Below are 26,069 nucleotides of genomic sequence, written 5' to 3' on the forward strand. Positions count from 1 at the left end.
TTGGCATCTGGTGATGAGTTGCAAGATTTTGGTGCTTTTAAAAATAACTTATTTGGGAGGCCTAGGCAGGCAGATTGCCTGAGGTCAGGAGTTCGAGACCAGCCTGACCAACATGGTGAAACCTTGTCTCTACTAAAAATACAAAAAAATTAGCAGGGCGTGGTGGTGCGCACCTGTAATCCCAGCTACTCAGGAGGCTGAGGCAGGAGTATCACTCGAACCTGGGAGGCGGAGGTTGCAGTGAGCCGAGATCTCGCCATTGCACTCCAGCCTGGGCAACAAGAGCTAGACTTTGTCTCAAAACAAAACAAAACAAAACAAAAACACTTTACAAGGAGTTGCTTCTGTCCTTTATTCATCAGTTTGTATTTTTTTCATCTACTGTTATTAATTAGAAGATTAAAATATTTATGTCTTTAGCCAGAATACTTTTTCTAAACAGGTGATTTTTTAAAAAGTATGAGTCTTTTTTGGTTATTTTCCTTAAAAATAAAGGACCAATCATTAGTAATATAGTTAAGAAATTAAATAAGATTAATGCATTAAAATATGTATTAATATTTAAAATATAAACTTATTAGGAAGCTTATATTTTAAGCAGTAAAATGGAGTTTGTAAGGAGTCTAGGAAGTATCTGGGAAGATCTGATGGTTTGACTGTAACCGAGCAGGTGGCCTGTCCCCATCCCCCGACACCCCCAGGGCTCACCTAATAACACTGGGCTGGCTCCACTACCTGTGAGTAATATTTGAGCAACAACCTTGGTTGCAGCTGATGGCTCCTGCAAGATCTCTTCCCCTCGTCTCTGGTGCATTGTTATCTCAACATTTTCCCAGCCACAGAGATGGCTGTGAGGAGAGCTTTTGATGGCAGGAGCAGGTCTGCGTTCAGAAAGGGGCAGTGGGGGCCGGGTGTGGTGGCTCACACCTATAATCCCAGCACTTTGGGAGGCCAAGATGGGCGGATTGCTTGAGGTCAGAAGTTCAAGACCAGCCACAGCCAACATGGAAAAACCCTGTTTGTACTAAAAATACAAAAATTAGCTGGGCGCCGTGGCCGTTGTCAGCTACTTGGGAGGCTGAGATGGGAGAACTGCTTGAGCCCAGGAGGCAGAGGTTGCGGTGAGCCAAGATTGTGTCACTGCACTCCAACCTGGGTGACAGAGAGATACTCCATCTCAAAAAAAAAAAAAAAAAAATGAAGGGGGCAGTGGGCCCTGTGCAAAATCCCGCTCCATGCCCCTCTCCCATGGACCTGGGTCCATGAGTGTTCCCTTGCCCCTCCAAGCTCGTGGCTCTTCTAAGCACCCTCCAGCCCCCTCCCTCAGTCTGGAACCTTCTCTTTGTGTCCCAGGTTGGGCCTAAAGTCTACTCTTATAGGCCTGAGTGGAGCAACCCCCTTGTAAGACCCCTCCCCAGAAAGAAGAGTTGGTTTCCAGAAACAGCTGTTGCCCAGACAGGTGGAGACACTGTGTTCCCCAAAGGAAGGGTAGCAGGAGGGGTCTTTGAGAGAGGGTCTGTGGCTCTGCTCCCGGCCAGCTGGCCAGCTGTGAGAAGGGATGGCCAGGCTGCCCAGGGGCATGTTCGCCTCCTGCACATGTGCTAACATTGCCTCATGTCCCCGCAGCCCGCTGCCACAGGCCCTGGGCGGCTCGTGCTTTCCACATCACAACATAGCAAAGTGATTTCCTCACATTCCCCACTCTTGTCTGCTCCGGGAAGTGGTTTGCAGAACGCTTCTAAATATAAAAGTATGAGACTGATTCTTTCTCTTATCCCTTTGAAACCAGCCGAGGTCCAGCCTCTAGTCACTTTCTGGGCTTGAGTGGAGGAGGAAGAAGGCCAGGAAAAGCTGGTTGTGTGTGTGTGTGTGTGTGTGTGTGTGTGTGCGTGTGCGTGCATATGGATACATGTGCATGTGACCAGGTTCTGAGGATACCCAGAGGAGTAGTGGAAACAGATGAGGGTGAGTAGGTGATAGAGGCCAGGGCTGGGTGCTGGGGCATGCAGAGGAGAAGCTGTAGACTTCAACTATGTTTTTATTTGTCTGTAATTATGTATTTATTTATTTTTTGAGACTCAGCCTCGTGGTATCGCCCAGGCTGGAGTGCAGTGGTGCGACCTTGGCTCACTGCAACCTTCGCCTCCCGGGTTCAAGCGATTCTCGTGCCTCAGCCTCCTGAGTAGCTGGGATTATAAGTGCCCGACACTACACCTGGCTAATTTTTGTATTTTTAGTAGAGACAGGGTTTCACCATGTTGTCCAGGCTGGTCTCAAACTCCTGAACTGAGGTGATCTGCCCACTTTGGCCTCCCAAAGTGCTGGGATTACTGTCAGGCGTGAGCCACTGCACCTGCCCTAGACTTCAACTGTGGACAGCTCTGTTCAGCCACCTGTTTAAAAGAGCATTCATTTGCGTCTCCCCCAGAAAAGCCCAATATGTGAATCTATTGGGGAGAAGAGCAGGATGTAGGAGAAGGCCACAGAGAAGGGTCCTCAAAACATAGTGCTGAGTATGAACAATGAGTAGGGAGCAGGTAAGAGATCTTGCAGGACTGTTGACATGAGTAAGAAATACCTGCCAGTGGAACACCAATTGCATTTTACAAGAGCACATGCAAACAAAAGGACTCATGTGAAACACAATAGATTGGTTGTGGAGGGAATGCGGGTAACAGGGAATTAGTGAGTGAAATGAGAAGCAGCCAGTGCGGCATCACAGAAAGAAGTCAGGCTTGGGAGTCAGACAGATCCAGGGGCGGCTTCTGAGCCTGCCATTTACTGGGGCATCCTTGACTCTGGTTTCCTTGTCTGTAAAATGAGGCTGATGGTGTTGAGGGTTCTCTGGATCAGAAATGTGTCCTCTAGGCCAGGCGTGGTGGTTCACGTCAGTCCCAGTCTCTTCACCAGGTGGGAGGCAGATCACCTGAGGTCAGGAGTTTGAGACCAGCCAACATGGTGAAACCCCGTCTCTACTAAAAATACAAAAAATTAGCCAGGCGTGGTGGTGGGCGCCTGTAATCCCAGCTACTGAGGAGGCTGAGGCAGGAGAGTTGCTTGAACCTGGGAGGTGGAGGTTGCAGTGAGCCAAGATCATGCCATTGCACTCCAGCCTGGGCAACAAGAGCAAAACTCCGTCAAAAAAAAAAAAAAAGAAAAAAGAAAAGAAAAGGAAGAAATGTGTCCTCTCTCAGTCAGAATCCTATCAATTAAAAAAAGAAGAAGAAAAAGGCAGTGTGTCTGCACACAGGCTCTGGCAAGAAGTGGGCAGTCAGAGGAACCACGCAGCCAGAAGCAGGTGGTCAGATGGATCTTTTTTTTTTTTTTTTTTTTTTTTGAGGATGGAACTGTTTCTCTCTGTGATTCAGTACAGCAGTCACCAGCCACCTATGGCCCGTGAGCACTGGACGTGTGGCTAGTGTTACCGAGGAAATGAATTTTCAATTTTATTTCATTTAAATTAAATTTAGGCTAGGCACATTGGCTCATGCCTGTAATCCCAGTACTTTGGGAGGCCGAGGTGGGTGAATCACCTGAGGTCGGGAGTTCGAGACCAGCCTGGGCAACATGATGAAACCCCATCTCTATAAAAAATAAGCCAAATGTGGTGGCACCCACCTGTCGTCCCAGCTACTTGGGAGGCAGAAGTGAGAGGATGGCTGGAACCCGGGAGGTGGAGGTTGCAGTGAGCCAAGATCACGTCACTGCAGCCTGGGTGACAGAGCAAGACCCTGTCTCAAAAAAAAAAAAAAAAAAAAAAAAAAAAAAATATATATATATATATATATATAGAGAGAGAGAGAGAGAGAGAAGTTAAAATATTCCTTAAACCTGCTCTGTCCAATATGACAGTCCTAGTGACATGAGGCTATTTAAATTCCTTATGTCACTCAAGGAATTTGTGTGAGAATCACTCAAGGATGCTCAAGCGATCCTTCTCTCTCGGCTTCCCAAAGTGTTGAGATTACAGGTATGAGCCACCACAACGAGGCTATTTTAACTTCTTAGAAGCCAGAGAAGATTTTCCTTACTGTATGGGATTGAGGCCACCTATCCCCAAAGGTAGGGTGGATGAGGCAGGGTTGGGTGCAGGCAGGGTGTAAAGGGCATCCTCCCCACCACCAGGAATTTGGGGTGAAGTGCTATGGCCACTCTGGCCAGGTCTGCAGGCTGTGCTTCTCAGCCTGGATTATTGGTCTCCCAGGCGGGAGACAGAGATGGGTGAAAAAGGATCGTAAATTGGAATTTATCAGAGTTTTCTGAGCCTGTTTTGAAAATTAATAATTAAACTAAGGCCACAACCAGTCCAAGGTAGTGGTCCTGGCCTGTCTAGTTCACCCCCTGCCTCTGTGGGAAGGACCCTGGGAAGCTGGCTCCCAGGCTCCACCCTGGCACCGTTCTCCATGGTGGACTCTGAGGGATCCTGCACATTGGAACCCCTGGGAGTCAGAGACCTGGGAGTGCTCTGGGTCTGAACCCCTCCAATGAATGGCTGTGGAGCCCACAGCAAATCTCTTCCCATCTTCCCTGGGTGATCAGGGGCTGGACTCCTTGTCCTTTTGCATCACTGGGAGCACTGGCTGGGCACCACAGAGGTCTTCCTGAGGCTGAGCTCATGGCATTTTTCCCAGTCTCCTGTTCCAGCAGCCCTGTTGCCTTTCCTGGGATGTATATTATTTCTGCAGGCTCCTCACTGGCATCTTCAGGAGACAGCTGGCTGCTGTCTGTCTCTCTCCTCTTGGGGCCAAGAATGGATTTGGGGCCAGATCCGTTCCCAGGCATGGAAGGTGCTGAGAACTTGTGGTTCCCCTTGGCAATTCTGTTCCAGGTCCTCCTCCCTGCATTCACCTTTGGAAGGGGTCTCCTTAGTCGAAGGGCTTTTGAATCCTGGGTTCCACAGTTCCTTAGAATTTCTGGGGTTTTTAACTTTCTTGAAAAATAGGCAGACTTTTGTGCGTCTGTACTTAATGTGAATTTCATTTAAATATCATAGGGAGGGACTGTAGGCTGATAAAGTGTTACTAAAATTGGTTTCAAGGCTACCATTTTCCAAGTGAAAAAACTGAGACTCAGAGAGTAAAATTAAGTTGGCCAAGATGGATAAATGTAGATGTAGGACAATATTTCAGGTCAGATGAACATTTGAGTGACTTCATTCCCCCACACATGCTCTCAGGGTATTTACTGCATGTCCCAGGCACCAGAGGGTCACAGATGTCTCACACTGGGCACAAATGTCTACCCTTCCCTCCAGCTTACTAGCCTGGGGGATAAAGCTCTCAGTCACAGCAGAGGCAAGAGTGTCAGGGTATCCCAGGCAATGAGATTTCAGTGCAAGTGTGTGGCCAAGGAAGGAGATGGCAAAGGCAGGTCTCCTGGGGAGGCTGCGCAGGGTTGAGCCGAGGAACAGAGCAGCTCATCAGAATGATGCTGAATCCCTGTTTGCAGCCCCCAGGTGCCTCAGATCCCACACACCTGCTGTTTGTTAGGTCACTCTTAATCCCTCCCAGGCCTGGTGCTGCGTTTACTAAGTGGGCTGTGGGGCTTGGCTGTGCGGATGGTGGGTGGGGGAGATTCTGGGGAATGGGCCCCCGTTTCTGTAACTACCTCTGCGATTCATTGCAGCCAGTCCAGTGTTAGGTCTTGGTGACTGTTCAGTTGCATGCTCTCATTTCTGTAATTTTACAGATATGATTGCCTGGGAGGAAGTGGCGATTGGCCAGGGTCACCCTGATTAGTGACTGTATCAAACCAGAACCCAGGTTTCCCTAACTTATGTTCCTTTCATCTCATCACTCCACCTCACTCCAGCTGCGTTTTTCATTCATTGCTACTTCCTAAGAGACTCCACAGCCATTTAAGGGTCACTAAGGGCAAGAGGCATGTACTGGGTACAACCCTTCCAGCCCCAGAAGAAAACAGGCGGGGGCCAGGGGCTGATGGTGACCCCTGGCTGGGGAGCACCTTATGCCATGTGCCACGTTTCTGGCTTTTTTTTTTTTTTTTTTGACTACGTTGCTCAGGCCGAACTCCTGGCCTCAAGGGATCCTCTTGCCCCATCCTCCCAAGTTGCTGGGATTACAGGCGCTGTGCCTGAGTCAGCTGGCTGGCATTTTTGTCTCTCCATGCTTGGATACCACATGATGCCGGACCCAAGGCCTTACTCCTGCTGTCAGAGGTTAATCTGCCCCCTCCAGGGCCTCCTGGGAGTGGGACAGGCAAGTCTGAGTTTCGGTTTTCACCCGAGATCTAAGAGCCGGCTAAATTGTCTCTGCCCCAGTCCTTGGTGATCCTGTTCTGTTTCTCTAATCTGGATGTGGGAACCTCTCCAGATACTGATATTAAGTCCCAGGATAGGAAAACTCAGCAGGGTCCCTGGCTCTGCTCCCTCTTGCCCTGCTTAGGGCAAGGGCCGGGATGGATTTTGGAGGGCTGCTGTTGGTGAACCTGGGGACTTTTATAGACCCTGGGAAGACAGAAGTGGAGCAGAATTTTGTGCTCTGCAGCTCACTGGGTCTTGGAGTCAGCTTGTCCATCTTCAGTGACCTCTGAACCCTTATGCTCTGGGCCCACCATCAGACAGTCTGGGTTGCTTGCACTGAAACTGCATACAGTGTACTGGTAGTAGTCGGGGGAGACATTCTAAATCCTCAGAGTCACAAATACCCCTGCAACATTTTGTGTTTCTGCCAGTGTGAGTGAAAGGGAGATGACTGGACTTACTGTTCATTCAAGTGACTTATTCCTGCAGTGATTGAGACTGTTCTTCAAAACATTACAAATGTGGCCAGGCGTGGTGGTGGCAGCTCATACCTGTAATCCCAGCACTTTGGGAGGCTGAGGCAGGAGGATCACTTCAGCCCAGGAGTTCAGTACCATCCTGGGCAACCTAGGGGGACCCCAATTCTGCAAAAGAAATTTGAAAATTAGCTGGGCGTGGTGGCACATGCCTGTGGCCCCAGCTGCTCAGGAGCTGAGGCGGGAGAATTGCCTGGGCCTGGGAAGTTGAGGCTGCAGTGAGCCGTGATTGCACCACTGCATTTCAGTGTGGGGTGACAGAGTGAGACCCTATTTCAAAAAGAAAAAAATGTCTCTGGGCCACACACCTTTGGGGTGGCTCAAGAGCTGTCAAGAGTATCAGTCAGATCTTCAAGGTATGAGGTGCACTAGGTAGGCTATTTTGGGGTTGGGGAGGCACCCTGGGCCCTCTGGCTTGGCCTTCAGAGTTTCCAAGTGGTGGGGATGTGAGAGGAAGTTTGTCCTCTGTGGGTCAGGGAGACCTGGGGCTGCTCTTCCCCTGAAACATTTATGCTTCTCAGGTTGAGGGCTGCTTCTTCTGGCCCGTGGCCTGGCGCCGTCTCCCTACACTGGGAAGCTGGCAAACGTCTCCCTTGGGGGTCTATGTATGCCCTACAGGAGCCACCCACCTTGGCCTGGACTCTAGGGGCCATCTGGCAGTCAGGATATCCCCTACAGGGACCTGGGCTGTGGAGCCAGGGACTGAGTCTTTTTTTTTTGAGATGGATCTTGCTCTGTCACCCAGGCTGGAGTGCAGTGGCGTGATCTCAGCTCACTGCAACCTCTGTCTCCCTGGTTCAAGCGATTCTCCTGCCTCAGCCTCCCAAGTAGCTGGGATTACAGGCATGCGTCACCATGCCCAGCTAATTTTTAGTAGAGATGAGGTTTCACCATGTTGGCCAGGCTGGTCTCGAACTCCTGACCTTGGGTGATCCACCTGCCTTGGCCTCCCAAAATGTTGGGATTATAGGCGTGAGCCACCGCACCCGGCCAAAGGACTGAGTCTTTAGTGTGGTGCTGGTGTGGAAGAGACAGAGGCATGTGTATGGCTGGTTGACTTTGGGTGTGGGAGATCCTGCAATTACTCAGAGTCATGCTCCACCATGCAAAATCCCCATGCCTCTGTGGAGCACACTCCTGGAGGACTTCTGGGCTGGTAGCATCAAGCTCCTCACTCAACCAGTCCTTCTATCTCACCCTTGCCCTGAGACATCTGAAGGATGGCATTTTCTTTCACCATGTTGGCCAAGCTCAAACTCCTGATCTCGTGACCCGCCCTCCTTGGCCTCCCAAAGTGCTGGGATTGCAGGTGTGAGTCACCGCGCCCGGCCAGATGGCATTTTCTTTAATGAGAGAGAGAAGTTGATTGACAGAATCGAACAGTGATGTGTGGCAGATTCTGGGGCCTATATAGGTCCTGGGGGTGTTTTTCCTAAACCAGGAGTTCTAGCTCCTGAGAGATGGGGAGTTGAGTGGCCCAGATGGATCCTTGGATTGAAGCAGCCAAAATTACTTAGAGTGGGAGTGCTTAGGAAAAACTTCCTGCTGCTCTCTGCTCTGTGTAACAATTGTGTTTACACATATGTATGTGTATACACGCACACATAGACACACATGGGCCGGCTGGGCCCGAGCCCAGAGAGCAGCACGGAGGGTGGGCACCAGACCAGATGCTGGCGGGGGTGGGGGTGGAGGGCAGGCGCAGGAGACGCAGGCAAAGTGAGTGTCTGCATATAGATGGCTGTTAGGGAGCCAAGGAAATGGCTTGGAAGATGTCCTTATTGGGTGTTTGCAGCTCCGGCTTTGTTGGGGTCGGCTCCTGGTGTCGGCAGATGGCCCTGCCTGCCTGTCGTTGCTGAGGGCTTCTTGCCTGCTGAGCCCGGTGCGGCAGGATCCTACCGGGGAAGCAGCACCCTCTGTGTTTTGTGCCATGTGTGGGCTTTGCGAATGTGAACCCGTTAGCCCTCACTTAGGCGGGATGGTGGGGCCACTGTCCTCATTTCACGGCAAAGAAGAAGCATGCAGAGGCCACAGTAAGGTAGCGTTGCTAGTCAGCAGCAAAGTTGCACATGGAGCTGGCTGCCTCCGGGGTCACGTGGCCTGCATCTCCATGGGGGCTTGTGTGCAGTGGAGGGGGTTGCGTAGCATGGCCTGATGACGAAAGAGGAGGCAACCTTGGGAAGCCCAGGACCTTTCCCAGACCACAGTTCTTGGGGCATACTCAGGTCAGAGGAAGGGGACAGGAATGTGCTGGTGACTACATCACCTTGAGGCAGGTACCACCTCCTCCATCCCGAAACGCCTGCCTTCTCTGTCATTGCTGTCCTCCATTTTTTGTTATCAGCAAAGCTTCTGACAAAGCAAAAGTAGAGTCCCTTACGTCCCAGCTCCTTTCTTGGAGTCTGACCTTTCTGCCAGGGCTCCTTTGTCTGCTTACCCAAAACAAAACAGCGGACCAAAGCCGGGCACAGTGTGGCTCATGCCTGTAAGCCCAGCACTTTGGAGGCCGAGGTGGGAGGATCGCTTGAGCTAAGGAGTTCAAGACCAGCCTGGGCAGCATGGCAAAACCCTGTGTCTATAAAAAACTAGCCAGGCATGGTGGTGCACACCTGGGGTCCCAGCTACCTGGGAGGCTGAGGTGGGAGGATCGCTTGAGCCCTGTAGGTCAAGGCTGCAGTCAGCCGTGATTGCACCACTGTGCACCAGCCTGGGCAACAGAGTGAGACCCTATCTCAAAAATAGCCCAACAACAAACAGCAGACCAATGTCCCCTCCTGCAGGCTGGGCAGATGGCCAGGCTGGGCACACCACAGACTGTCTTCTGAGCAAACATGGGTGCCACAGCACTGGGCTAACCTGAATAAGGAGCCTCATGGTTGAGGTGCTTATAGCAGGGGCCAGGGGCTTCGAGCAGGCCTGGGAGCTGCATTTTCTGCCTTTTGAAACATCTACCGGGCGGGGTGGCTCACACCTGTAATCCTAGCACTTTGGGAGGCCGAGGTGGGCGGATCACCTGAGGTTGGGAGTTGGAGACCAGCCTGACCAACATGGAGAAACCCAGTCTCTACTAAAAATACAAAATTAGCTGGGCGTGGTGGCGCATGCCTGTAATCCCAGCTAGTTGGGAGGCTGAGGCAGGAGAATCGCTTGAACCCGGGAAGCAGAGGTTGCCATGAGCTGAGATCATGCCATTGTACTCCAGCCTGGGCAACAAGAATGAAAACTCTGTCCTTCTCCACCCCCCCCCCCAAAAAAAAGAAAAGAAAAAAGAAACATCTAAAGTCTATCCCAGCCAAGCACTAACCAGGACCTGCTGTGAGCTGACGTCAGGACAGAGGCCCCCTCGGGGCCGGCTTTGATGTTTCCCAGGCCCAGTCGTTGGGGCGCAGGGGGCTCTGAGTGGCAGTCTGGGAATGCAGCATCTCTCACCACAGCTATGGAGCAGCCCAGTCCCAGCCCCAGGAGTGGGTGCTAGAGGCTGAGCTGGGGGTGGCCAAGGCTGAGCTGGGGTCTCTGAGTCACGCTGTCTCTCTTCCCAGCTTGGGTTTCTGTGGCAGGTGGTCTGTGGTTCCTGCAAACCCAGGTCCCCTTCCCCTCTGTCCCACCCACCACCTGCTTATTCCCTTTAGACTTCTCTGCTGTGGTGGTTCCTCCCCCTCCAGGGTCTGGGAGTGGTCCTGGCACTTGGCAAATGGAGAGCTTTCTAGTCTTAGAAGTTGAGTCCTTGAGCAGGAAGGGTGATCATAAGAATATTAACAGTAGCTGCCATTTACTGAAGGTGCACCCTCTGCAAGGCACTTCATGTGTTTCCAGGTTTACAACTCATGACAGCCTTGTGAGAGAGGCAGAGGAAGCTGAGACACAGTCTATGTTACTTGTTCAAGGTCAGACACACTGAATGTAACAGGTCAGGATCTCAGCTCCGCCTGTCTGATTCCAGCCCCTTAACTGCTCCTGCATGTGGGTGAGACTCCTGGCTCCCCACCATGTCTGCAGAAAAAGAGCGGGGAAGGTGGGGGCTTGCCCACACTTCGAGGGCAGATGATCTCTCTTTGGTCTTTGACAAGGCTCCTGGAGTTCTGGGTCAAAGGTCCTAGGATTTTGGGCAGGGCGCCGTGACTCATGTCTGTAATCCCAGCACTTTAGGAGGCCAAGGTGGGTGGATCACTTGAGGTCAGGAGTTCAAGACTAGCCTGGCCAACATGGTGAAACCCTGTCTCCACAAAAAATACAAAAATTAGCCAGGCGTGGTGGCGCGTACCTGTAATCCCAGCTACTCGGGAGGCTAAGGCATGAGAATCGCTAAATCCGGGAGGTGGAGGTTGCAGTGAGCCAAGATTGCACCACTGCACTCCAGCCTGGGTGGCAGAGTAAGTAAGACTCCGTCTCAAAAAAAAAAAAAAAAAAAGGTCCTAGGATTTTGGTGAGTCACATTTGCAGAAGCCCACTGGGGACTCAGTCTGATTCCGCTCATCTGCGTCATGAGAGGTGCTCCAGAAGTATTCTGTGTATCAGTTCTTGCCCCACGCTTCCTTCGAGGTCACTTCAGTTCAGGCAGTGCTTGCTGGGTGCCTTTGTGCCTGGCATTGTCTGCAAGAGGTGTGTCCACTTCACTACCTGGCAGTGGGGAATGTGACTCCTCATTGTAGGATCAGATGCTTTGAGGGTTGTTTCTGAGTCTCTGGGTGGAGCTGGGAAGAGCACAGAGTTGGCTGCTCTGAGCTGCTTCCAGCTCTGTGACTGGGTTTTGTGTCAGGAGATGCGGGCTGGCACCTATGAGCTCGTTGGGAGATGGACCAACACCAGGGGCAGCCCCTCATCTGGACCCAGGATGGGGGATCCTGGAATTGTCTTGACACTGACTTTATGAGGAGACTGATTCTCATGCCGTAAAGAACAGAACCCCATCTCCGGGGACTTGGATTAGTTTCCAGTGGTTTGGGAAGGGATAGAGAAGACCCCGTTAGTACCTTTCTGCACTCGCCCAGCCAGTTTGGCTCAAGGCAGAGCCTGCTGCTTCGTGTAGCAGTTCCAGGTGGCCCGTTTCTTCTTCTGGGGTGGGGGATCGGGGAGTCCTCTTCTGTGTTCAAGGCCCAGTGGCTCCAGGCCTCTGCAAGGCGCCCACGCGGGCTAAGAACAAAGCCCAGTGTGTTGCTCCTGCCGCCGCTGTAACCATGCCACCCACCTGCCTGGCTCTGCCCTCCGCCTCCCTAAACCCATCTGCCATGCAGTGTAGGCTTCTTCCTCTTTCCTTTGTTCCCACTGACTGCGGTTCCACCTTTGGTTGCAGGGACCCCGTGGCCAGAGCTGAACTATAATGGTACAGGAAGGGGAATGGCTTCAAGTGGAACTCTGGAACCACAGAGAAGCTGACCTTGCCCACAGATGGATTCTTAGGGATAAAGAACAAGACATGGGGCCGGGTGCGGTGGCTCACACCTGTAATCCCAGCCCTTTGGGAGGCCAAGGCGGGCGGATCACGAGGTCAGGAGATTGAGACCATCCTGGCTAACACGGTGAAACCCCGTCTCTACTAAAAATACAAAAAATTAGCCGTAGTGGCGGGTGCCTGCAGTCCCCGCTACTCGGGAGGCTGAGGCAGGAGAATGGCGTGAACCCGGGAGGCGGAGCTTGCAGTGAGCCAAGATCTCGCCACTGCACTCCAACCTGGCTGACAGAGCGAGACTTGGTCTCAAAAAAAAAAAAAAGAACAGGACACAGGATGGCTTGTCTTTGGCAGCAGCCCAGGTTTCTAGAGAATACTGGCTTCTCCAGTGATGGGGTGGGTTTTTTCAAAGAAGCATCTGGGGAACGTTGGGCTGCAGAGCATTTGTGGGTGAGATTCAAAGCATCCTGTCTGTGGCCACCTCTGATGCTGGCACTGTCGAGGGGCGTGAATGAAGCCATCTTTCCAGGGTGCTGTTTGGGTCATGATTTAACTTTACTAAACCTCCTGATTCTGGATTAGGGGAAAGTGACCTGCAATGTCCCTGGCTCCTCAGCCTGGCATCAAAACCTCCTGTGTTCTGACCCTGCAGGCCCAGGCTCTCTTTTGCTGGGAAGCCTCCCTGTGCAGCCAGCCCTCGGGGATCCTTTCTTCCTTCGTGCTCCAGAGTCACTACTGCCTGCCCACCCCATTCATTTGGCATTTATGTGACTGTAGCTGTGTTCTGTGTGCCTCTCTGGTCTTGAGACCTTTTGAGGAGAGGCTACTGTGGCTCACGCCGGTAATCCTAGCACTTTGGGAAGCTGAGGCGGGCAGATCACCTCAGGTGAGGGGTTCGAGACCAGCCTGGCCAACATGGCGAAACCCTGTCTTTACTAAAAATACAACAATTAGCTGGGTATGGTGGCTCATGCCTGTAATCCCAGCTACCCGGGAGACTGAGGCAGAAGAATCACTTGAACCCAGGAGGTGGAGGTTGCAGTGAGCTGAGATCGCCCCACCACATTCCAGCCTGGGTGACAAGAGCGAAAAAAGAGAAAGAAATTTCGAAAAGAAAAAGAAAAGTTTTTCAAGGGACTCTTGCAATTGTGGCATCATGATCCTTCACACCTGCACTTATTGGATGCCTCTTCCATCCTTATTGGATGCACAGGGTGGCCTGTGTTAGGACAGAGGCTAGCTCCCCCTGACCCTGCCTCTCCTCTGTCTGCATTTACAGGTACCCAGGCAGCCATCGTCTTCATCAAGCAGCCGTCCTCCCAGGATGCACTGCAGGGGCGCCGGGCGCTGCTTCGCTGTGAGGTTGAGGCTCCGGGCCTGGTACATGTGTACTGGCTGCTCGATGGGGCACCTGTCCAGGACACAGAACGGCGTTTCACCCAGGGCAGTAGCCTGAGCTTTGCAGCTGTGGACCGGCTGCAGGACTCTGGCACCTTCCAGTGTGTGGCTCGGGATGATGTCACTGGAGAAGAAGCCCGCAGTGCCAATGCCTCCTTCAACATCAAATGTGAGAGCCAGGGGGGCTGTGCCCAGTCCCCTTGTCAGACCCTCAATGACTGAAGCCTGGGGGACCCCTCCCTTGCCTCAAGTTCTCCCATTTCCAGTTAAATGGGGCAGGCAGAATGCATTTATCATCAGCCCTTTTTGCTCATGTGGATAAGAGGGAATTAAAAGTTACATTTTTCCAAGAATTTTTTCCTTCAAGTCTGGGGCCCATTTATCTGCTGCATGCTTGTGCAAATGGAAAGGGTGGCTGAGCCCTTGGCCAAGTGTCAGACTTGATCTGCCAGGGACCAGGCAGGCACTTAGTATCTGGTACCTGTAGCCTCAGCCTCAGCCTCCAGGGCTTCCTTGTGTCTGTTGGCACAGAGCCTCGAGGTTCCACAGCTTCCTGCTTGTCCTCCTTGCCCTCTGCCTTCCCGCCCTTGCCCTGCTCTGCCCCTCACTGCAGCCATGGCCTCTGCTACAGGGATTGAGGCAGGTCCTGTGGTCCTGAAGCATCCAGCCTCAGAAGCTGAGATCCAGCCACAGACCCAGGTCACACTTCGTTGTCACATTGATGGGCACCCTCGGTAAGGAGTCAAGGAAGTGGGGATGGGAGAGGGTTATTCCGGACAGGGATGTCTCCCCAAATCCTGGACTCTATGCAGATGTTACCTCGCTCCATTCTGTGACCACTCCTTCCATCACCACAGTGTTCTTCACCCCGCCTCCCCCGAGATGTTGCCCTATACTGGCCCCTGGTGACCTGAAGAGTGGGCCACATTGTGTGTAGAGCTGAGAGATCTAATCTCAACTTGATTCTGTCCCTGAATCAGAATTACCGTGTGCCCTTATGCAAGTCCCTTTCCCTCCCCAGTCCCCATTTCTCCATGTATAAACTGAAAGGTCTAGCCCTGACTCTCTGATTCTGTATCCTCTCCACTGGCCACTGAGTACCCCTCCCCGCCACTGCTGACTGTGTCTGCCCTGCAGGCCCACCTACCAATGGTTCCGAGATGGGACCCCCCTTTCTGATGGTCAGAGCAACAACACAGTCAGCAGCAAGGAGCGGAACCTGACGCTCCGGCCAGCTGGTCCTGAGCATAGTGGGCTCTATTCCTGCTGCGCCCACAATGCTTTTGGCCAGGCCTGCAGCAGCCAGAACTTCACCCTGAGCATTGCTGGTGAGCCTGGGGTGGGGGCGGAAGGGATGAGGTGAGTACAGGAGGGCCTCACCACCCAGCCTGCCTGCTCCCCCATCTTTCCCTCTCCAGATGAAAGCTTTGCCAGGGTGGTGCTGGCACCCCAGGACGTGATAGTAGCGAGGAATGAGGAAGCCATGTTCCATTGCCAGTTCTCAGCCCAGCCACCCCCGAACCTGCAGTGGCTCTTTGAGGATGAGACTCCCATCACTAACCGCAGTCGGTAAGGCATCTGGCTGGGAGCGCTCCAGTATCATGTGCCACACACATGCGTTCTCTAGAAGGGGGTGCGGTTCGTATCACAGACATCACAGATTTGTACATGTATTATTTCAAATTTCCAACAGACACAGTTGAATGTTTTGCTTTTATAAGATGAGTCTAACACAGGGAAGAGTCTCTAGGAAGAGCTGTTTTCCAGTTTGCACAAAGGCCCTCTGAGCTAGTGGTGGTTCTACTTCTCTCTCCCCACTGCCCACATGGGTCGTCTGGGATGGAAGGGTAGAGACCCCAGGGATGAGAGAGATACAGGAGACCTGGTAATCAGGTGGTCACAATCTAGATAGCATGATCCAGTGTGGCAAAGACATCACACACACACACACACACACAAACACACACACACACACACTTTTTGGAGGAAGCAAACACCTCTAGAAGGTTCCAGCCCCACTGCAGGGACTTCTGTTCTTGCCTGGACCCTAGGAGAGCATAGAACACCTTTGTAGTATCGGGCATGACCATGGTCCTTGGGGGTGTGACTTCCTAGGCTAAGGACTTGGATGCCACTTGGCTTCAGCCCTGAGGACATCATCAGTAGCCTGCCTGGTATGGCTGAGGGGTATCTGACTCTGGAGCTGGGTGCCCTATCAGTGTGGCCCTGCGGGATGGTGGCTCCCCTGTCTTGACAGTTGCACATGGTGGTTACTCTGTGTATTAGACCATTTTAATGCTGCTGATAAAGACATACCCAAGACTGGGCAATTTACAAAAGAAAGAGGTTTAATTGGACTTGCAGTTCCACATGGCTGGGCAAGCCTCACAATCTTGGCAGAAGGCAAGGAAGACCAAGTCACGTCTTACATGGATGGCAGCAGGCAAAGGAGAGAGAGCTTGTGCAGGGGAACGCCTCTTTTTAAAACCATCAGATCTCATGAGACTTACTCACTATCATGAGAACAGCATGGGAAAGACTTACTCCCATGATTCAATTACCTCCCACTGGGTCCCTCCCACAACACATGGGAATTATGGGAGCTACAATTTAAGATGAGATTTGAGTGGGGACACAGCCAAACCATATCACTGTGTCTCTCACCTGCATTGTCATTTGCCTCATTGCTTCCCGATCTGATCTCTTGTAGTTGGAACACACACCTGCACATACACCTGAGCAAGTGTATGCAGGCACACACACCAGTGTGGAGTATCAGCTTCCTTCTCTCTGCCCTGTTCCTGGTCGATTCCTTACTACATTTCCGACTTTTGTAGGAAAGGGGTTCCCTTGCATTCCTTTCCAGAAGTAGGCCTATTGGCCACTTTCTCCAAATTGCACTCTCCCCTCTGCAGCCCCCCACACCTTCGCAGAGCCACAGTATTTGCCAACGGGTCTCTGCTGCTGACCCAGGTCCGGCCACGCAATGCAGGGGTCTACCGCTGCATCGGCCAGGGGCAGAGGGGCCCACCTGTCATCCTGGAGGCCACACTTCATCTAGCAGGTGAGTCTCTGGGTCTGGGGTGCTGACGTGGGGACTGCCTTTAACATTTTTGGCACATAGAGATTTAGGCTCCTGTTTTTACTCAGCAGCTTGGAGGGCAGGGGAAGAAGCGGATGCTGGGGGTAGGAGGAGATGCAGAGGGCTTCAGGGGAGGGTTTGGCTGGAAAAGGGCCTAGGCTTGCTGTGGGAGAACATCATGTACCCTGAGACTCACAGTAATCGGGCCATTCCTCCCACTTACATCCTTGCAGAGATTGAAGACATGCCACTATTTGAGCCACGGGTGTTTACAGCGGGCAGCGAGGAGCGTGTTACCTGCCTTCCCCCCAAGGGTCTGCCAGAGCCCAGTGTGTGGTGGGAGCACGCAGGAGTCCGACTGCCCACCCATGGCAGGGTGTACCAGAAGGGCCACGAACTGGTGTTGGCCAGTATTGCTGAAAGTGATGCTGGTGTCTACACCTGCCACGCGGCCAACCTGGCTGGTCAGCGGAGACAGGACGTCAACATCACTGTGGCCAGTGAGCACCTTTGCTCTGAAGGTCAAGGAGAGGTGGAGGGGAACGCAGGTCTGGGTGTGATGGACAGAGGCTTCCCTGGTGCTCACCTGAGGCCCTCTCAGTTCTGGGCCCTGCAGGCTTGGAAATCAGTTCACTACTGGGAGTCGGAGTAGACAGTAGAGAGCCAGGCACAGGGGTTAGGGTGGGTGCCCCGGAGGAAATAGTGACAGTCCTCACAGGAAAACGGTCCTCTGGGTGCAGAGGAAAGAGCAATGGACTAGGAGTCTAGAGACCTGGGTCCCACTATGCTCCCAACGCACAGAATGACGATGGTAGCAAATCACCCACCTTACTTGGGTTCAGTCTCCTCATCCATAAAATGGAGCCAGTAATCTACCTACCCCACAAGGTGGTTGAAAAGGCCAAATGAAGTAGATGAAAATGATTTTTCTTTTTCTTTTTTGGGAGGTAATGTTGGACAAAGTTATAGGTGATTTAAAATTTGTTTTAGTTTGTTATGCTTTCCAAATTTCTTTATTAAACATATTACTTATGAAAAAAAGGGGGAGAAAAGCAAGAAATATGAATGAAAGTACACATGATAAACCATTTATATCTGGCTGGGCGTGGTGGCTCATGCTTGTAATCCCAGCACTTTGGGAGGCCGAGGTGGGTGGATCACAAGGTCGGGAGTTTGAGACCAGCCTGACCAACATGGTGAAACCCCATCTCTACTAAAATTACAAAAATTAGCCGGGCGTGGTGGTGCGTGCCTGTAATCCCAGCTACTCAGGAGGCTGAGGGGGGAGAATCACTTGGACCCAGAAGGCAGAGGTTGCAGTGAGCCGAGATCGCGCCACTGCACTCTGGCCTGGGCGACAGAGTGAGATTCCATCTCAAAACAAAACAAACAAAAAAAACCCCTTATATCCTTGCTACAGGCATAGGGATTTGTTTACTTATTTATTTATGCCACGCCTTGTTCCAAACCTTTTGTGGTAGTTTAAAAGGATACACAATAAAAATTACAATATGCACACAGAGACAGACATACGTACAAACTATTTTACAATCTGCTTCTTCCACTTACCTTTATATTACTATTATCTTTCTGAGTGGGTAACTTTGCAAAAAGATTTGAATATGAAAGTGGCTTTGTAAATGTGAAGTTATGATGCTAGTGTTCCCATTAGGATACTGAAATCTTAGAAGACATGCGCCCACGCTCAGGCAGTGATTTGGGTGGGAATCACAGCACACGTGTAACAGGTGCTCAGGACACTCACAGTGCAGGTGCAAAGGCAAGATGCACAGTCAAGCCTTCCTCCAGTTGAGGTCTGAGAATCACCTGCTTTCATTAGGGATACTTTTTCTTTTTTTTTATTTTCTTATTTGGGAGGGAGTCTCGCTCGCTCTGTCCTCCAGGCTGGAATGTAGTGGCGTGATCTTGGCTCACTGCAACCTCTGCCTCCCAGGTTCAAGCGATTCTCATGCCTCAGCCTCCCAAGTAGCTGGGTTTAAAGGTGTGTGCCACCACACCTGGCTAATTTTTGTATTTTTAGTAGAGGCAGTGTTTTGCCATGTTGGCCAGGCTGGTCTCAAACTCCTGACCTCAAGTGATCCACCTGCCTTGGCCTCCCAAAGTGCTGGGATTACAGGCGTGAGCTGCTGCGCCTGGCCTCGTTAGGGATACTTTTTAAAATGCAGGCCAGGTGCAGTGGTTCACACCTATAATCCCAGGCTTTGGGAGGCTGAGATGGGAAGATCTCTTGAGCCCAGAAGTTTGAGACCAGGCTGGACAAGATAGTGAGACCTTGTGTCTACAGAAATTTAAAAACTTAGCTAGGTATGATGGTACACACCTATAGTCCCAACTATGTGGGAGGCTGAGGCTGGAGGATGAGCTCGGGAGTTGGAGATTCCAGTAAGCTATGATCACAGTACTGTACTGGAGTCTGGATGACAGCAAGACTGTCTCCAAAAAAATGTCTAGGACATTGCTGGAGCCTTGAAAAAAAAGAAAAACATGCAGAATTCAGGGCCCCACTCCACAGCTCCCAACCCAGACTCTAGGGGTGGGACCCAGGCAGGTGTGTATTTAACAAGTGCTCTGGGTGATACTTCATGTGTGCTCAAGATTGGGAACTACCGGCTTTAATCAGTCATTCCACAGATGCTAACTGAAGCTGGCACTTACTGAGCCACACCAGTGTCCCTTGCTATGCTCTGAGAAGGAGGCCTGTGGCATTTGAGAGTGTGTGATGCAAACAGGGCCAGATCAGGTGCTGGGTGTTAGAGGGTAGAGCCCAGAGGATGGAGAACTCTGGGAATGCAGTCAGTCAATAGAGATTTGTCGAGCACTTTCCTTGTGCTAGATCTGTTCCTAGTACTGAATGCAACTGTGAACAAAGCAGGCAGAAGCCCCTCTCCTTGTGGAGTTCATATTCTGGTAGGGGTGACAAAGCCAGTAAGAAAAACGATCAAATGAACAAATATAATTTTAGCTGCCAGCAGAACAAGGGAGAAAAATAAAATAGGGCAAGTGATAGAGAAAGGGCAGGGCCAGAGGGAGTTTAAGGAAGACTTGTGTAAAAGGTGCATTTGAGCTGGTATTTAAATTAAGAAGGGAGCCAGCCATGTGATAGGCCCTGAGATGGAGATGGCCTTGTATGTTGGAAGAACAGTAGTCGCCTGTGTGGCTTGAGTTGAATAAACGATGGTGAGAGGGGTTGAAGTTGCCTGAGAGGTGGAAACTGGATTACCTAGGTCTTGTAAAAACCTAGTAAGGACTTTGGCTTCGGCATCAGTTATCCATTGCTACATAGCAAACCACTTCAAAATGTGGTGGCACTTTGGGAGGCCAAGGTGGGTAGGTTACTTGAGGTCAGGAGTTTGAGACCAGCCTGGCCAACATGGTGAGACCCCATCTCTACTAAAAATACAAAAATGGTTGGGCGCAGTGGCTCACGCCTTGTATTCCCAGCACTTTGGGAGGCCAGGGCGGGTGGATCACAAGGTCAGGAATTTGAGACCAGCCTGAGCAACATGATGAAAACCCATCTCTACTAAAAATACAAAAATTAGGCGGACGTGGTGGAGGTGGAGGTTGCAGTGAGCCGAGATCGCGCCACTGCACTCCAGCCTGGGCGACAGAGCGAGACTCTGTCTCAAAATAAAATAAGAAATAAAAGGCCGGGCACGGTGGCTCAAGCCTGTAATCCCAGCACTTTGGGAGGCCGAGACGGGCGGATCACGAGGTCAGAAGATCGAGACCATCCTGGTTAACACGGTGAAACCTCGTCTCTACTAAAAAAAATACAAAAAACTAGCCGGGCGAGGTGGCGGGCGCCTGTAGTCCCAGCTACTCGGGAGGCTGAGGCAGGAGAATGGCGTAAACCCGGGAGGCGGAGCTTGAGTGAGCTGAGATCCGGCCACTGCACTCCAGCCTGGGCGACAGAGCGAGACTCCGTCTCAAAAAAAAAAAAAAAAAAAAAAAAAAAAAAAAAAGAAATAAAAAACCCCACAACAATTAGCCAGGCGTGGTGGCACATGCCTGTAATCCCAGCTACTTGGGAGACTGAGGCAGGAGAATCGCTTGAACCCAGGTGATGGAGGTTGTAGTGAGCCGAGATCGCACCACTGCACTCCAGCCTGGGCGACAGAGCGAGACTCTGTCTCAAACAAAACCAAAACCATAGTGACTTGAAACAACAAACAACAGCCATTGACATGCTTATGATTCTGTGGACAGGTTCAGGTGGGCCTACTCGTCCACCTGGTGTGCTATCAGCTGGGTGTACACATGTTTGTGGTGAGCTGGCTGGTCCCTGGTGGCCTCACTCACCTGTCTGGCAGTTGACAGGGGGTATTGACCAGGGTGCCTTAGTTCTCCTCCACATGGCATCTCCTGTAGGCTAGCCCAGGCTTCCTCACCTGGTGGCTGGGTTCCGAGAGGGCAAAAGTGGAAGCTGCAACACTACCACTGTGTTCTGTTGGACAAGGGGAGTCACAAGTCACCCAGATTCCAGGGACTAGAAAAATATACTATGACCTAGTGCAGTGGTTCACGCTGCAATCCCAGTACTTTAGGAGGTGAAGATGGAAGGATTGCTTGAGCCTAGGAGTTTGAGACCAGCCTGGGCAACATGGCCAGACCCTGTCTCTACTAAAAAAAAAAATTAGCTGGGCATGGTGGTACACACCAGTGGTCCTAGCCACTTGGGAGGCTGAGGTGAGAGGGTTGCTGGAACCTGGGAGGCTGAGGCCACATTGAGCCATAATGGCATGACCGCACTCCAGCCTGGGTAATGGGTGAGACCTTGTCTCACACACACACAAATAAATAAACTCCACCTCTTGATGGGAAAGTGTCAACATCACATTGCAAAGAGATGAAATGGATGGGAGAATTGTTTATAACTATCATTGCAAACAGCCTACCACACCACATTGAATGGGAAGACCTTGCAGGGTTTTGAGTGGAAGACTGATTTTTCAGAAGATCACTCTGGCTGTTTTGAGACTAGAATGTTAGGACCAAGAGTATAAACAAGGAGACCCATTAGTAGATGACTGTAATAGTCTAGGGGAGATACTGAAAGGAGCTTGAACAGAGGCAGTAGTGGTGGGGGTGAGGTGGTCAAATTCAGGATATATTTAGGAGCCCCAGTAGATAGGGTTTGTGTAGAATGAGTGTGATGGGGGTGGGGTATAGAGAGAAGACAAGGCTAGCTTTTTGGCTTTCTTAATTGACTGGATAGTTCTATTGACTGAGATAGGGAAAATGAGTGAGCAGGTTTTGGGGGAAGTCAGGTGCTCCCTTTAGCGCACATAAAGTTTGAGATGCCTGTTGGATATCCAGTTGGAAATGCCAGTAGGCAATTGGATTTACAGGAATCAGGATGTAGTTTTGGGAACCAACCATTCATATTGTATTGAAGGTTGTGGACTGGATGAGTGAATGTGACTAAAACAGAACAGATTTCTGAGGACTGCGCCTTGGCATTTTATGGTGTAATAAGAAGAACAAGGGGCCAGGCGTGGTGGCTCATGCCTGTAATCCCAGCACTTTGGGAGGCCGAGATAGGTGGATCGCGAGGTCAGGAGACGGAGACCATCCTGGCTAACACGGTGAAACCCCGTCTATAAAAATACAAAAAATTAGCCGGGTGTGGTGGTAGGCTCCTGTAGTCCCAGCTACTTGGGAGGCTGAGGCAGGAGAATGGCGTGAACCCGGGAGGCGGAGTTTGCAGTGAGCCAAGATCGTGCCACTGCACTCCAGCCTGGGTGACAGAGCGAGACTGTCTCAAAAAAAAAAAAAAAGGAAGAATATGAATTTTGGAGTCACATAGACGAGAATTTTAAATTCTATCACTATTGGGTATTAGCACATCACCATTACTGCTACTTCTTTTTTTTTTTTTTTTTTAATTTGAGACGGAGTCTCACTCTTCTGCCCAGACTGGAGTGCAGTGGCGTGATCTCAGTTCACTATGTTGTTCAGGCTGGTTTTGAACTCCTGACCTCAAATGATCTGCCCGCTTTGGCCTCCCAAAGTGCTGGAATTACAGGCGTGAGCCACTGTACCCAGCCACTATTACTTCTTTGAACATCTGTTTTCTTAGCTGTAAAATGGGTGTTGGAATACATATCTTGGGGTTTTTTTTTTGTTTTTTTAGAGATGGGGGTCTCACTCTGTTGCCCAGGCTAGAGTGCAGTGTCTTATAGCAACCCTCCCGCCTCGGCCTGGGATTACAAAGTGCTGGGATTACAGGTGTGAGCCACCGTTCCCTGCCTACCATGGGGATTTATAACTAAGATAATGTTAACTAAGTTAATTAATGTGACAATTAACTAAGATAATGTTCAAAAGACGTTGGTGGCCAGACGTGGTGGCTCACACCTATAATCTTAGCACTTTGGGAGGCCAAGGAGGGAGGACTGCTTGAGACCAGGAGTTTGAGACCAGCCTGGGCAACATAGCAAGACCTCATCACTACAAAAAATACAAAAATTAGCCAAGTATTGTGGTGCATACCTGTGGTCCCAGCTATTTGGGAGGCTGAGGTGGGAAAATCACTTGAGCTTATGAGTTCGAGACTGTAGTGAGCCATAACTGTGTCACTGTACTCCAGTCTGGGTGACAGAGTGAGAACTTGTCTTAAAAGAAAAAAACAAAAACAAAAACAAGGTGCTGGCACCTGGGTCTTCCTTAAAGGGAAACTCCTGCCATCTGAGTAGCATGGGGCTTCTGAACTCAGGGCCTAGAATGGTAGTAGAATTTCTTGGAGTTGGGTCCTTTGGTTTTGGAGACCTGTGAAGCAGCCTTCACTGTTTCCTTCTTGTCCGTCTAGCTGTGCCCACTTGGCTGAAGAAGCCCCAAGACAGCCAGCTGGAGGAGGGCAAACCTGGCTACTTGCATTGCCTGACCCAGGCCACACCAAAACCCACAGTTGTCTGGTACAGAAACCAGATGCTCATCTCAGAGGTGAGAAAGAAGAATGTTACTATTGGATGGGCGGGGCCTTCCCTCCACCTGCCCTCTTCTGTGCTCACCTCCATAGCACTCTTTCCCTGGAGGCAGCCTCTAGGGAGAGGTGGATGTGGGTTCAGGCTCTGAGGCCTCTCACCTGTGCTGCAGGACTCACGGTTCGAGGTCTTCAAGAATGGGACCTTGCGCATCAACAACGTGGAGGTGTACGATGGGACATGGTACCGTTGTGTGAGCAGCACCCCAGCTGGCAGCATCGAGGCGCAAGCCCGTGTCCAAGTGCTGGGTGAGCCAGCATGTCTTGGGGGAGCACCCTTCCCGGCTAGGCAGGAGAGGAAAGGGGAGGGAGCAGCAGGCCTGGCCACAGCCTCTCCAGCGGCCCCAATTCCTCCTCTTTCCACCCACCCTCTGCTGAAACAGAAAAGCTCAAGTTCACACCACCACCCCAGCCGCAGCAGTGCATGGAGTTTGACAAGGAGGCCACGGTGCCCTGCTCAGCCACAGGCCGAGAGAAGCCCACTATTAAGTGGGAACGGGCAGGTGGGTATAGTGCCAGCATAGGGTGGGGGCAGGCAGGGCAGTCCACTGATCAGATGCATACCTGAGGGCCCCGCACCGTGCCCAGAAATGTGGAGACTAGACAAGCAATGCAGGGCTGATGTATAGTTGAGTTAGGAAGGAAAAAGCCAGACACAGAAGAGGTCAGATTACAGCCTTGGACAACATGGAAGACGACTCAAGGCAACAAGTGATTGGATTGGTCCAGACAATGCTATAAAGTCTTCCCTTCTCCCTTTCCAAAATCGTTTATCTTTTCCAACATAAAAATTACATGGAGGCCGAGCACAGTGGCTCACGCCTGTAATCCCAACACTTTGGGAAGCCGAGGTGGGTGGCTCACTTGAGGCCAGGAGTTTGAGGTCAGCCTCAAACTGGTTTCAAACATGGTGAAACCGCATCTTTACTAAAAATGCAGAAGTTAGCCAGGTGTGGTGGCACATGCTTGCAATCCCAGCTACTCAGGAGGCTGAAGCAGGCAGAGGCTGCAGTGGGCCGAGATCATGCCATTGCACTAGAGTCTGGGTGACAGAGTGAGACTCTGACTCAAAAAAAGAAAAATTACATGGGCTCCTTTAGAAAATACTGGGAGAGGCTGGGCGCGGTGGCTCAAGCCTGTAATCCCAGCACTTTGGGAGGCCGAGGTGGGCGGATCACGAGGTCAGGAGATGGAGACCATCCTGGCAAACACAGTGAAACCTCGTCTCTATTAAAAATACAAAAAATTAGCCGGACGTGGTGGCGGGCGCCTGTAGTCCCAGCTACTTGGGAGGCTGAGGCAGGAGAATGGCGTGAACCCGGGAGGCGGAGCTTGCGGTGAGCCGAGATCGCGCCACTGCACTCTAGCCTGGGCGACAGAGCAAGACTCTGTCTCAAAAAAAAAAAAAAAAAAAAAAAATTTAGCCAAGGGTGGTGGCATGTGCCTGTAGTCCCAGCTACTCGGGAGGCTGAGACAGGAGAATTCTTTGAACCTAGGATGTGGAGGTTGCAATGAGCCAAGATTGTGCCACTGTAGTCCAGCCTGGGCGACAGAGCAAGACTCGGTCTCAAAAAAAAAGAAAAAAATATATATTAGTTGGTGGAAAAAATGCACAGTCCTGCCATTTATCGTCTTTGGGTATATGTCTTCTTTTTCTGTGTGTATGTTTTTCTTTTTTTACCTAGCAGTTTTATTGTATATATAGTTTCAGTTATTAAATTTACATGATTGGCCAAGTGTGGTAGCTCACACCTGTAATCCTAGCACTTTGGGAGGCTGAGGTGGGAGGATTGCTTGAGCCCAGGAGTTCAAGACCAACCTGGGCAATATAGGGAGACCCTGTCTCTACAAAAAATTAAAAAATTAGCCAGGCATGGTGGTGCATGCCTGTAGACATGCTTATTGTAGAAGTAGACAATACAGATAACTACGTAGTTTTAAAAAATATTTTTAAAAGCGTTTATTTTTATGTTTTTTTATAACTGTAATTTTATACCCTCTTTTACTTACCATTGTCAAGCATTTCCGCACATCTTTATATACTCTTCATGAATATTTGTTTTGATGATCCTAATAATATTTCAATGATTAGATTCACTGTAATTTACTTAACTGTTCCTTAAATGTTGGAGATTTGGGTTGTTAACCTCCCAGCCACCCACCCCCATTTTTTTCATTTCTGCAATAAACATCTTTTTTTTTTTTTTTTTTTTGGTTGAGATGGAGTCTCACTCTGTCACCCAGGCTGGAGTGCAGTGGCTGGATCTCAGCTCACTGCAAGCTCCGCCTCCTGGGTTCACACCATTCTCCTGCCTCAGCCTCCCGAGTAGCTGGGACTACAGGCGCCCGCCACCTCGCCCGGCTAGTTTTTTTGTATTTTTTTAGTAGAGACGGGGTTT

General features: G+C 50.9%; 1 protein-coding gene across 2 annotated transcripts in view; it reads left to right on the forward strand.

The window, feature by feature from the left end:
- Positions 1–26,069, forward strand: part of PTK7 (protein tyrosine kinase 7 (inactive)) — an 82,654-nt gene that overhangs the window by 37,042 nt on the left and 19,543 nt on the right. For both annotated transcript variants that reach the window (XM_050786912.1, XM_050786911.1), the window contains exons 2-10: positions 13,464–13,751; positions 14,214–14,316; positions 14,720–14,910; positions 15,001–15,151; positions 16,498–16,646; positions 16,898–17,164; positions 23,497–23,630; positions 23,784–23,919; positions 24,054–24,173. In XM_050786912.1, coding sequence (XP_050642869.1) covers positions 13,464–13,751; positions 14,214–14,316; positions 14,720–14,910; positions 15,001–15,151; positions 16,498–16,646; positions 16,898–17,164; positions 23,497–23,630; positions 23,784–23,919; positions 24,054–24,173 — 1,539 coding nt within the window. The remainder of the gene's footprint in view (positions 1–13,463; positions 13,752–14,213; positions 14,317–14,719; positions 14,911–15,000; positions 15,152–16,497; positions 16,647–16,897; positions 17,165–23,496; positions 23,631–23,783; positions 23,920–24,053; positions 24,174–26,069) is intronic.

Source organism: Macaca thibetana, chromosome 4 (assembly GCF_024542745.1).
Source record: "Macaca thibetana thibetana isolate TM-01 chromosome 4, ASM2454274v1, whole genome shotgun sequence".
In the NCBI taxonomy this organism is placed as follows: domain Eukaryota; kingdom Metazoa; phylum Chordata; class Mammalia; order Primates; family Cercopithecidae; genus Macaca; species Macaca thibetana.